The sequence below is a fragment of the Condylura cristata genome, unplaced genomic scaffold, assembly GCF_000260355.1.
Source record: "Condylura cristata isolate star-nosed mole 26May11 unplaced genomic scaffold, ConCri1.0 scaffold00006, whole genome shotgun sequence".
Classification (NCBI taxonomy): Eukaryota; Metazoa; Chordata; class Mammalia; order Eulipotyphla; family Talpidae; genus Condylura; species Condylura cristata.
Window position 1 is genome coordinate 5063499 of NW_004567107.1, and position 12519 is coordinate 5076017.

Genomic DNA, 12519 nt, shown 5'->3' on the forward strand with positions numbered 1-12519 from the left:
GCCCCGCCCCTAACTTCAGTCCCCCACTCCACGCGCCCGCCTTAGGGCCTAGGCCCCGCCCTGAACCCACCCTGCGCTTCAGCCCCGCCCACTCCGGCCCAGGAATCAGACTTAGACCCCGCCCTTCCCCGCCCCCACTCCGGCTACGCCCCTCCCGCGCCGGCCCCTCCCGGTTTCTAGTGAAGGCTCTGGGCACCGTTGCTCTGACCGCACGCCCGAACTCCCCCAGTCCTCAGCCCCCTTAGCCAGGACCCAGTGTCCGCCCCCCTCCTTCCACACACACACACACATCGACTCCTCTGCTACTGAGCTCCGCGTGGCCTCCGCCCTCGCCACTAGGGTCGGTCCCCTAGAGCCTCTCCCTCGCGACTGGGTTCCTCCACCTAGCGTAGCTCTCGGCCCTTTCTGAGGTAACACTGGCCCCTCTCGGGCCCGCACTTCCCCGAGTACCGATCGCAGGCATGCGCCCACCTTTTCTCTCCGAAGCAGGGTCCGGCTCACACCCCCGCCCCCCCCCCCGACCGCCCCGCCCTCCTCAGCCCTGCAGGGGACGAGGCTCCACCCAAGCCACGCCTCTCCACCCAGGACTCCGCCCAGGACCTGGCCCCGCCCACGCCGATGGTTCCGCCCATCGAGTAGGTGGGCTGCACCCCGAGTGACCCCGCGGGGGGGGGGGGGCTAAATATGCGCTGCCTGCGTGAGTGCATGCGTGTCTCTGCATCAGTCAAGGGGCGGTGCTGGGGTGCCTGGCGCGGTGCTGGGGTGCCCGGCGCCGTGAGGCAAAGGCGAAGGAGTTTTGCAGACGGCCAGTCGGTCAAGGGTCCAAGTCTAAACTCACCCCTTCGTCCTCTCCTCTCCAAGTTGGATGCATCCTTCTCAGAGGGCAGCACCCAGGCGGGACACAACCACTCCACCTGGATAAATAAACTTGGGGGTCACCGTAAGATCTAAATGGTGGGGAGGAGGTGAGCTGGGGTCCCGCGGCAAAATAAGTTCGTCATAGTTAGGGAGGTGTGACCATGCTGGGCTTGCATGGGGAGAGGAAGGGAAAAGAGTGCGGGAAACCTCTGCTTGGAGGCCCAGCCACTTAGGAAAGTATTAGCTGGGACACGCAGGCAGGGCCAGGGGCTCTCTCGGCCACTCGGATCTGTCACCCTGGTTCACACACGCTCAGGCCTTCAGGCGCGTTCTGGCAAGAGCGTGTGGTGGCTGGCAGCACAGTCCAGCAGAGAACAGTGGGGTGAGAATGAAGGGGCCGAGTGATGGAGCAGGCTCTCCATTTCCACCCCTTGAGACCTGGGGGGGGCGGGGTCCTTCCCTTGGGCCTTGGCCGGCCCCTCAGCTGTGAGTGAGACCCTTGTAAGCCAGTTCCCCTTCTGCTCCAAAGCGAGCTACAGTCGGTTTCTAGATTTCACCACACGGCATGCATTTCCCCCAGCACATCTTCTCGGGCTTCTGCTCAGGTTGACTGCTTTCCCCACCAGCACCAGGATCCTTCGCTTTTTGTCTCCCACCTTCTCCACCCTACACCCACATGTTCACAAGGGTCTGAAAATCCAAATGCCCCTGCCCTTTAAATCCACACGGGATCTCGCCTCCCTTTCTCCCCTGGTGCCCACACTGGCTCTGTCCCTTCCTGGAAGTCATTCATGTTCCAGTAACTTCTTAGCTGGGTTCTGAGTGTACCACGCCTCCTTCACCTCGCCATTTGGTAAGTAAATGCGGGTGACTTTAATAAATTAAACAACAGTCATTGGAAAACACATTTAATTTCAAAGTAAACAAAGATGTTTGTACATTAAAGTATTTAATTAGTGAAACAATTATCAGTGTAACAAGCTGAAAAATACAGCAACTTGATACAAGACTGAGGTAACAAAATACTTCACCAAAAAAATCTAAATAATCCCATGAAGGGCTGATGTTCAGTGGTTACGGCAGGTGAGACAATTCACAGGAATTAGAGAGAGTCCTTACACAAGCGCATGCAGGGCCTGCTGGAAAAAATAAAAAGAGACAGCCCGGGAGAGTGCGACAGATTCAACAAGAAACGAATTAAAACGTTGAAACTGATTTCCAACTTACTTTGGAGGATATATAAGAAATTGAAAACTACTGTCTATGCAACATTCTGAATGCTAAGTGGAAAACCATGCATTTTGGCACAAACTTGATTAAAGATTACACCACACTAATAAATTAATTACTATTGTTTCATTACTGAATGGCCATACTCGTTCAGAAATGGATAAAGAGATGAATGCTGATAGAATGAACAGATGATCGATCCATCGTGTTGCCGCCAAGAGCAGGGATTTGGGGTGTCCCCAAATACAGGTACTTGTGCTGCACAGAGCTGCCAGCTGGCTCACGGTCCAAGTTTCAACACCCAAGGAAATGCAGCTTGCACTCATGCTGTTCTTGTATTTAACACTGAAATCAAAACCAAGGAAAACTCGGAGGTAAATACTGTCAACATTCAGCCTCCTCCCTCTTGCCACCTCGGGGACCTCAGCGTGCCCAACCGTGGCACTGGGCGGTTGTCCTGTGACGTCCAGCCGCTGGGACTGCCACTCCATCTAGCTGTCACCAAAGCGGAATGCACAGGTCGAGCTCTGCAGCCTGTGGAGTCTTGTGAAGCCCTTCTGGAGCAGTCTGCACAGGGTGTGCTGAGGTGGCCGGCGAGAGGCTCTGCTTGCTGAGTGGCCAGCTCTGGAAGGGCAGGGGTCAGGTCTGTCTTGTTCTCGGCCGCTGACATTCGGTACGGCCAGGCGCGCAGGAAACACTCTAGAGGTCTTTAGGAATGTGTGCGTGGGTGGCTGTGAGAAGGACCGTGATTTCAAGGGGACTCCTGCAGTTGTTTTCCTTTTTTAAACATGAAATGACCCAATGTCAGGAAGATATGGGGCTTGTTAAAGTCATTTCAGAACTCACAAAAAAGAAGGTTGTGTTTTGAGCAAGTCACCTGGTTACAAATGCCGATAAGGTAAGTGAAGGGCTCTGAACTCCCCTTATTTGCTAACGGTGCCCCACTTCCACAGACCATTTTCTGTTCGGCACCCTAATAGATAAACTTCTTGGGCTCAGGAGGTGGGAGGGAGATGATGAAAGAAACACTGGCCATCTTCGTGAGAAATAAGTGCTTTCGAAAAGCAGCTGGCAAGAGAGAGGGGTTCTTTCCTCTCTGGGTTCCACAGTGGCAGCGAATGGGCATCCTCCAGATGGGGAGGGAGGTCACACACTGTCACTGAGGACACTCAGAACACTTGGCACCGAATCAGTCCCCCATGAAGGATTTCGGTTGTCAGGATGCACTTGGCTAACTTTGAATCACAAAATGTGTCCACCTTTGAGAGGCAAGAATTACTTCAAGGGAGAAGTAGGCTGTTTGGGGGGGACCATAGAGAGAGACTGGCTGCCTACTCCACAGTTTGCAGACAACATTCTAGAATTTCCATGTTGGGGTGCCATGATCTGTTTGCTTAAAAATAAAGATACAGCATAAGCATGCAAGGTGTGTGACCCCCGCTGCTTTACAATCGGGGAGCAAGACCAGAAATCAGCCGTTGACTTTCCCGTTGGGGGGCTAGTCCTGTTCCCCACCGCCCCTCCCCTGCAGCCTGCAGGACACACCAACACTGCCACAGAGGTCACAGCCCTCGACTCACATGCTGTGGAGGCAGCTGTCCTTCGGCTCAGGTCCAGGACACTTCTGGCATGTTCCGTGTTCTCACCACTTTCATGAGGCGTTGCCAACAAAGTCCTAAATAGATTCCTTCAGAGTCCAAGTTAAGGGTGCTTCCAGGAGGGGATGTGGGGTCCCCTCAATTGGTGTCAATTAATGAGCAGACGAAGCACTTTGAAATGAATTGCGGTTGTGCTATTTCAAAATTAGGCTCAGAGGAAAACACTTGTGAAAGATAAAGGGTGTCTATAAAGGGAAGAAAAGTTGGAGAGCCAGAGCCTGCCACGCTGAGGTTTGGGGATTGGCATCTAAAATACTTGATGTGCACAAAACCAGGCCAGCATGAAGACAGGGAAGCCCAAGGGAAAGAGGTCACTGGCGCTCCAGTTTCACATTTTCCTCCAAGCCTCAGACTTGAAGAGTGAGCAGACAGATTCAATGTCAGTCACAGCAGGACGGGGGTGCAGAGTGCAGGGCTGGCCCAGCCTCGAGATGCCCAGAGGGCTCCTCGGATGTGTCAGGCACAGGCGTCCGGGCCTGGCGGCAGCTGGCGTGCTCAACCTTTAGGCCCAAGGCCTGGCAGCATTGACTTCTGCCTCTGGAGTTTCTCCTGGCACCGAAGTATTCTAGTCTTTACTCCAAACAGTTAGTGACTGAGCCCAGAGAGACCCACCCCAGAGCAAGGCCCTATGACATCTAGGGCCGCACACTTCTTTCCATTTTCAGAAAGTTTTTCACTGTTGGATCAAAATACCGAGGTGGGTCCTCTGTGAACTGACCTGTTACAGTCCACTGTTAAGATGTTGGTTGGCAGCATCTTGCCCAGACATTTTTAAGGGGAGTTTGATATCTGATTGAGTGAGCACTGAAACCATGTTCCCCACAAGGACCCAGAAATTCAGTGTCTTCTGGAAAACCACTCAAGGGCTTCCTTTTCAGAACTAGGGACACTCAGATGAGAGGGAGGGAGGGAGAGAGGGAGAAAAGCTATGGGGATAAAGCTACCTTAAAGCTAATCTTTATTCATTACTTTGAATAAAAATGTATTTGTGCAAAATAAAAGTCACTTAAAATAGGACAAAGTGACAGAGAAAGGACCTTCATCTGTCTCTTAACTGAAGATGGAGCTTGGACTGTCCACTTCCCAGGCCTTTGCTCGCTCATCACCATGGTCATCAACAATTGCGCCCTTGGACCCGGATGATGGAGAACTTGCTGGTGACTGCGTTGGGGGGCAAGACTGGGGGCGCTTAAGGCCTCAGGGTCACTCAGCTCCCTAGCATCACCAGGAACCCCAGGGGGCCCTGCCCTGGCAGTGGAGGCAAAGGGGTGAGAGGTCAGGGCAACAGCCTGGCCCTGCGGGAAGGCGGTGCGCAGTAGCCTCTGCGTGGCCGCCGCGTGAGCCTGCGCCTCCAGGCCGCTTCGGGGAAGCAGGAAGATCACGACTTCCGGTTCTGCCACGGCGGGGAGCTGGAGGGGAGGACCGGAGGAAGCCGCAGGCCAGCGGCCCAGTCCACAGTCCTGAAGCCGGGTCCTGTCTCAGAAGAGCCACATCAACAAGGCTCGGAAGGGAGCCGGGGGCCGGGGAGCAGCCTTCCAGATGAATAGCACCCATAGGAACAGAAAGCGAGACACAATTTAAGGCATTGTTTGTTTACAGTGAAGGAATGCAGGGGACCCTCAGCCCAGGAGGGTCCGGGCTCCACGCTGAGCTTCCTCGGAGGCCGAGGCCATCACGGACGGCTGAAGCAGGGCCTCCACGCCGATGAAGTGTGTGATGTCACAAGTCTTGTGCCAAAATGCATGTTTCTTGAAGAGGTCACACTCGCCGGCTCGCACGCACACATCCACGGCACGCACACGCAGAGGACGCTTCGGGGGGGATACAAAATCTGAGGCGGCCCCGTGGGCGAGTGGCCCCGCGCACTTGGGGTGTAAAAAGCCAGTTCTGCGGCCTGTCCCTTCTCTGGCCCCTCGTGCAGGCTCACACGGTCCACTCTTGTGCAGGAGAACACACTCAGGGCCCGGCTGGGCCAACGCTCTCCAGTAGAAGCAGCAGCAGCTGGTGGAAGGTCGAGGGCCCAGAGAGGGAGGGCAGGGCAGGGTGTACAGTCTGGGGTCCAACCACAGCCCAGAAGGGGCGCTGCAGAGTGGGTGTGTGGGCAGCGTCTCTGGGGATCCGCACCCGGGTGGATCCCAGGCCAGCGGAGCACTCTGGATGGTGAGGCTGCCCGCCACGTCCCCTGGAGTCCGGCTGTGAGTCTCCCAGCACCCTGGGCAACAGCCTGTGCCCGGGACCTGCGCTTCACCCCCAGTTCCGGGCCGGGCTCCCAGAAGCCTTTGAAGTCACGCCAAGTCTTGCAGAGACTTATTCAAATGACATAAGGTTTGCAGGTACCTAGAAGAGAAAGCTCAGCCTCTGGTCAGAGTTCCAACCTTTTGGGAGGGGGGAAGGGGGGCCGCTCAGGGTGGGGAGCAAACATTTCCCAGGGAGGCAGTGTCTGAGCGGGTCAGGCAGGCAGAGGGAAGGGCAGTAAGAACTGTCCCCCCTTGTGGGGGTCACTGCGTGCCCTGTTGGACTCTCCCTACGCACCGTGGACTCCACCCTCACAGCTACCCCAGGAGGCAGATGCCAGGTCACCCCCAGTCTAAAGATGAGGAGACTGAGGCTCAGAGAGGTGAGCACAGGACGGCGGAGCCGAGCTCCCAACCTCTGACCAGATAAAAGTGCCCCTGAAGGGGACAAAGCTTATGGGGTGCAGTGTCTGCTCTGGAGGGCGGGGGGGGCAAGTGACAGGAGGCTGGCTAGAGGAAGGAGGAACTGGTGAGTGGAAGCACAGAAGAGGGAGGAAGTCTGGGGGTAGTGGGAGCCCCAAGACCTTCTCGTGGCTGTGTCCCCTGGACGAGATCCCAGCTCCCTTTACTGAGGAGACCCCCAGCCCCGAGGCCAGGTTCTTCCCTGCTCTCAAAACTGCTAACACCCACTCCACCCCCACCCCGCCTCCCCAGCACCCTGAGGGGACCCAGGGGACCTGATTGCAAGCAATTTCAGCCCAAACACATCCATCTTGGTGTCAACTTGGTCAAAATGATGAATTAGAAAAAATGCACTTCCTCGCACCAGGACGTCGTCCTAACAGCCACGGGAGCCTGTTCAAACAGCGGGAAGCTGAGAGCACCATGGGGCAACGACAGAGAACTGAAATACGGGTCAGTGTGCACACGTGGACCCTCACATGGACGCAAGTGACTCTTGGGAGTGCACTGGGCCAGAAGAGGCTGGTCGTGTTTCTACTTATAAAAAACATGTCCAAAAATGCACCCCACACAAGGTATCAGGGAGCCATGTACAGGTACCAGCTGTGTAAAGGGCAGGAAGCAGGCGAACAGCAGGAGGGAGGCTGGGCTGTCGCGTGGAAGGGTGGCCTGAGCGTGCTCAGTGTTAGGAGAGCCCAGAAAAAGACAGCGCTCATCGGGGTAACAGAGACTTGGCCTCCACGGCCTCTGCCTCCGGGGCCACCCCACGGACGGGCGGCGGGCGGTGATCTGCAGAGAGCTCTCCACTCAGAATTTAGCTGAGCCAGGTTTCCATTATTACACACAGCAGGGTGGTGTGGACACAGGAGCACAGAGCAACAAGATGGAAGATCCCCTCTCCTGGGCCAGAAAATCCAGTGAAAATCTACCCAAGAGCCAGACCTCGCCCCTGCACTAAACCTGCCGGCACCGGCACCGAGTCAGCGCTTTCGTCCTCCCAAGAAACTAGAAACGGAAACGCGCGCTCAGCCGGCTGCTGCCTGCCGGGAGGGCTGAGTCTGGGCCCCGGCTCACTCACGCTCTCACCGCTGCTCCTGGGGCACAGGGCAGCGCCCACGGCCTCCGCCTTCCCGGCCCCTCCAGGTGGCCAGGCTCGGAGCAGCCCTCCTCCCGGCCACAGCCCCGGGCCACCAGAGCAGTGCTGTGTTCTCAGGGAGGTGCTCAGAGCGGTGAGGAGCCCCAGACACACACCGCGGGCCCAGCACAAAGGAGGTGGGAAGCCCTGCCGCTCTTAACGTGACCCCAGTCCGGCCTCAAGGCCTTGCTTGAGGTACCTCGCATCACCTTGAGGGCACCGTCCACCAGCCCCCTGGTGTCCCCCTCAAGGGGCAATTACATCACTTGCTGCTCTGGAGCCGCGGGACTAGAGCTTCTGGTATACCTACGAGGCCACAGTAGACACGTGCGTCCCTTAGCGCGCGAGCTCAACCTGTGCACACGGCCACACGGTCTGGCTCGTGCCTTGAGCTCCTTGGGGCAGTCTGCTCGCCTGCCTTCATCTCTCTCCCTGCTGTCCTGCGTGCCGGGCACCACAGGGCCGGGCAGCGTCCCAAGAACACGGGTCTGCTCCCATCAGGGAGCACGAGCACAGGCCCACGTGCCAGGCAGGCCGGTGAGCCCAGGCCCACGTGCCAGGCAGGCCGGTGAGCCCAGGCCCACGTGCCAGGCAGGCCGGTGAGCCCAGGGCCCACAGAGGTCACCTGACGCTTCCCTGCGAGCCCTCAGTTGACCCATGTTGTCCCTACTGTTGTAGTTCCTCAAGGATTATCTGCTAATGCTGCTTTCTAGTTTTTCACCATCTGTAATCCGATGGCTTGTCGTGTGTGCCCAGGCCTGGGGCTCCCCTGCCTCTGGTCAGAGCCCCGGGGCGCCCTGAACCCCAGCGCGCCGTCTCATCCGTGTCACAGGTGCAAGTGCTGAGCAGGACCAAGCAGGACACGGAGCCCCCGACAGGCCGCCACGGCTCCGCGGCCCAGAAGTCTGTGCGGCTCCGGCACCAGCCCGTGCGGGCGCCTGAACCCCTAGCGTGATCTCGCCTTTGCCAGGGTCCTCAAGACTCAGCTGCGCTGACCAGCTGCTCCCACTCCTCCTCCACCACTTGCCCTGGTGCTCTCTCCTCAGAGTGAGGGGGGCTCAGCTCCTCAGACCCATCTTCTGGCTGATCCCCAGGGCACACGGAGAGGGCACCCAGGGACAGGAGCACCGTCCTGGCCCGGCAGGCTGAACGCTTCGCCACCCACCCAGGGCGGGAGGGAGGAGGAGCCAGGGCAGTGCTTCTGGGCCTTCAGCTCTCCCACAGGGGCTGAGGGGCCTGAGGGAAGCAGCCTCCGGTGGCAGCCAGCCCCGGGCCGGGCTCCCTGCTCCTGGCACCTCACACAGGCGCCTGCACTCTGAGCCTGTGTCCTCAGCATGAAGTGGAGACAGCAGAGAACTTACCTCCCAGGAATGTTGGGAGGATTCGGCCAGTCCCTGCAAGTAAAGCACTTTGAATAATGACTGGCTCAGAGAGGGGCGCCCGGGGCGGGAGCCGATCCGAGCCAGGCCCAGCAGATCGGAGGTGCTACGCTGTCAAGGAGCGCCCCGCTCCTCAGCGCCTGGCCTGGCCCACGGCTGGCCCTCAACGCCTCAGCTTTACTGTTACTCCAGGGGCCCGGACCTGGTGGGAGAATTCCCAAGAAACCAGCTTTTCAGGGGATGATCTAGACAGACGCTGCACCTGGTTCTCCCCCAGGGGGATGTTTCTGTGGCGTTTCCTTTAGTGGGAAGACACAGGACCAGCTTCAAGGTTCTGGTCTGAACAGGCTCAGGAGTCTGCTCAGCAGGGGCGCTCTGTCTCAGGGGGAAGGCTGGCCCGAGAGCTGACAGGCTCTGAGGGTAGGAAGCCTGTTGGCTAGGGCCCGGGGGTGGAAGGGGGAGTGACCAGCAAGGCCTTGGGGACTGTACCTGAGGCCTGTTGCTCTTACACGCATCGTCCAAGTGCTTGTGCCACAGGATCGCGTGGAAGCGGGAGCCAGCCTGGAACTTGTAAACATTGCCTGCAGGTGGAGACGCCGGAGGTTACCGAGAGGCTCCTGGGAAGGGCCCGCTGGCTGCGGCCCGGGGGTAGATGTGAAGGGGACACACCTGTGGGAGGCTAAGTGGAGGGAACCCCTGGTCTCGGGCTGTCCCGAGCCCACGGCTCCACTGCGGATGCCTGGGGCCCTCCCCAGAATAAAATTTTAAGTGAATACAATAAAATCCAAAGGAAGTCGGTAACACTAACATGAAAACACAGTGGTCCAACTATGGAGAAACAAATGGGGGCTCAGTCTGACCCCGGCGTCTTCAGACGCGTGCACGAGGCCGGGCGGCCTGCAGACCGCAGGTGGCAGCAGAGGTGCGAGGCAGCCCTGCCTGCACCTACGAGCCGCCTGCTCGGCGCCTTGCAGGTGAACAGGCGGCGCGGACCCTTGAGTGGGGGCTGGCAGTCCGCGAGGACAGAGGCCGCGTCCCCCCTCACGTTCACAGCCTCCCTGGGTTCTGGCCATTTCTCTCTGCTTGGGGACAGCGCTGTCCGCTGGGTTAAGGCCCGCAAATGGCCTGTGCACCCCAGGGCACAGGTCCTCGGGGCCAGCTTGGCGGGCACAGCCCCACTTTGCAAGAAGCCACCCGCAGCCAGACCCCGAGTCGCAAGCAAGAACCGCCTGCGCTCAGCGGCTCGGGCACCCGTATGGGTGTTCACTCGGATACCCCCGGACCGGTGCGTCTGCCTCGCCCCGCCACCCGGGGCTCCCTGAGGCTCATGGCCACCTTACTTTCCAGCGGACAACATGAGGACCCTGACACTCGCGAGTGGCCTCCCGGCCAGCAGCAGCCTGTCTTATTTGGGAGCTTGTTAGAAATGGAGAGAGATGCTTCGTCCCCACCCCAGATTCACTGAATCCAGGCTGCAACTTTCACCAGCCCCCCAGCTGGCTTGATGTACTCGGACCCTGAGGTAGGGCTTTCGTGGTGAGAAGTGTGCCAGCCGAGAGCCCACAGCCCGGCCACGGGGCAACTGGCCTGCAACACATGCTGCCCGGGGGACTAGTGTGGCCTTTTCTGGCCACGAGAGCGGCTGGCGCCCACGCCTCCTCTTCCAGCGTGGCCGCAGGGGAAGGAGGGCGCGGCGGCGAGGACGGCGCAAGTTCAAGCCGGAGCCTCGGTCAAAGGCTCTCCTCTGATTTGGGGGTTGCAGGCACAGACAGCCCGGGGCACAAGGCCCTTCCAGCCGCGGGCCGGGCGCCTCAGCCGGCATCACATCACTTATCCCCAGACCCTGAGGCGACAGCTGCGGGGTGGTGGTGCTGGGCCCCGAGCGGCTGCAGGTGAGGCCCCAACAGAGATTCCTGCGGCCAGGCGCCTTGCACACTGCTGTGCTGTGCCCTCTGCTCGGGGACACGCCGCCGCCATGCGCACGGCCCGTGGGACGCTCAACCCGAGTCAGAGAGACAGCAGCCGTCGCAGACGTCCCTGCTATTTCCAAATGTACCTCAGCAGAGGGGAAAGCGGGGCAGAGCCAGGAGCAGGCCTGGGCCGCGGCCCCGGGACGCGCCTACCTTTGTCGGGGTTATTCAGCTGGAAGATGTCTGGGTGCTCCGGGTCGTCAGGCAGCTGCACCATCCAGCCCACCACCGAGACCTTTTTGCCGGGTGTGGATTTGTACTGGGGAAGAGCAGCGGCACAGCCTGAGGAGCTCGCCCCCGGCCCGAGGCGGCAGCAGACCCCTTCCCGCCCCGTCCTCCCGCCCCCACCACGCCCACACGTGACACTAGGGGAGGCCCCAGCACGCTCCGGCCGTCCTGGAACTTACGTGTTTTCGGTCTGTGCCCCGCAGGGACTTGGCGCCGTAGTACAGGAGGGTGGACCCCGCGAGTGTGACCCAGTACCTGGTCCACGAGGACAGCTGCGGAGGAGCGGGCAGTGAGGACCCTGCGGTTGCAGACCCAGCCCCGCGGGCAGAAGGCGCCCTCCACTGGCCCCGGCCTCCCCTCCGACCACGTCTGCTCAGGGCCTTGCCCCAGGCCTACCCCTCTCTGGACAGGCTCTGCCCTTGCCCGGGCAAAGCCCAGGGTGGTGGTCTGGGACCAAGAATGTCCTGGATGAGGAAAACGAATTTTTTTTTTAAGATGTATTTATCTCTGCATACAGAGCTGGGGTACAGGCCAGAGCACAGGGGGTGAGAGGATTCACCAGAGACAGAGTGGGGAGCAGGACAGGCAGATCGAAGAAGACACCGCTGAGGGGAGCAGCGGGTGGGTCAGGAGAGGCCTGCGGTGCCATGTGGGTCACACCTCCGGGGCCGAGGATCGAACTCTGCACTGAAGCGGCTGTGGCCAGCTTGCAGTGCTGCGCTCTACCCTGACACACCACCAGGGAGGGCCCGGGGGCAAACATTTAAAAGGCACAGACAAGCTAAGCCTGCCTCACAGAGCTGCAGGCCGCAGCGGGGCCCGGCTGGCGACGCCTAGCAATGCTTCCGGGCCTTTGTGGCCTCACGCGCAGGGGTTCTGTATCTTTAGGGGTAACGGCAGGAGTCCCGCCGTGCGTTCTGCTCCTTGTTTTGGGGACACCCACTTCAGCGGCCTCCAGGTCCTGCCTAGGTGGACCCACCCTCTGGTCCCGGTGTGCTGTGTCACGGCCTGCCAGGCCTCTCTCCAGCTGGGGGGCCGCTCGCCCGCCGAAGGTGAGAACAGAGTTTCCACACCTTGACCGACACCCACAGGTGTACACCACGTGCGTCCAACAGCCCTCAGCAGGTTCGTGAAGCCACGCTTACCTTTCGTGCTGCCACGCGTGCTGACATTTCCCAGGCTACTCTAGCCTACGTGAGGATTCTGCTCGTGTCCCTCCAGGGGCTCCCCGCTGCCAGCGTTCGGGAAAGCACTGCCTTTAGGGCGCCGCCACTGCGGCCCCACAGTGGGGTGCTGGGGTGGTCCCCTCTGCACCCGCACACCACCTGACACCGTTAGACAGAAGCATCCAGAGGCAGCAGCTGG

At 59.6% G+C, this 12519-nt stretch overlaps 1 protein-coding gene across 1 annotated transcript in view; it reads right to left on the bottom strand.

Annotated features, from left to right (window-relative positions):
* Positions 1–1765: 1765 nt before the first annotated feature.
* Positions 1766–12519, bottom strand: part of RALGPS1 (Ral GEF with PH domain and SH3 binding motif 1) — a 188019-nt gene continuing 177265 nt past the window's right edge. Inside the window, exons 17-20 of the mRNA XM_012721334.1 lie at positions 11334–11426; positions 11080–11185; positions 9446–9537; positions 1766–6083 (exon numbers count right to left, since the gene is read on the bottom strand). Coding sequence (XP_012576788.1) covers positions 6054–6083; positions 9446–9537; positions 11080–11185; positions 11334–11426 — 321 coding nt within the window. The 3' untranslated portion in view covers positions 1766–6053. The remainder of the gene's footprint in view (positions 6084–9445; positions 9538–11079; positions 11186–11333; positions 11427–12519) is intronic.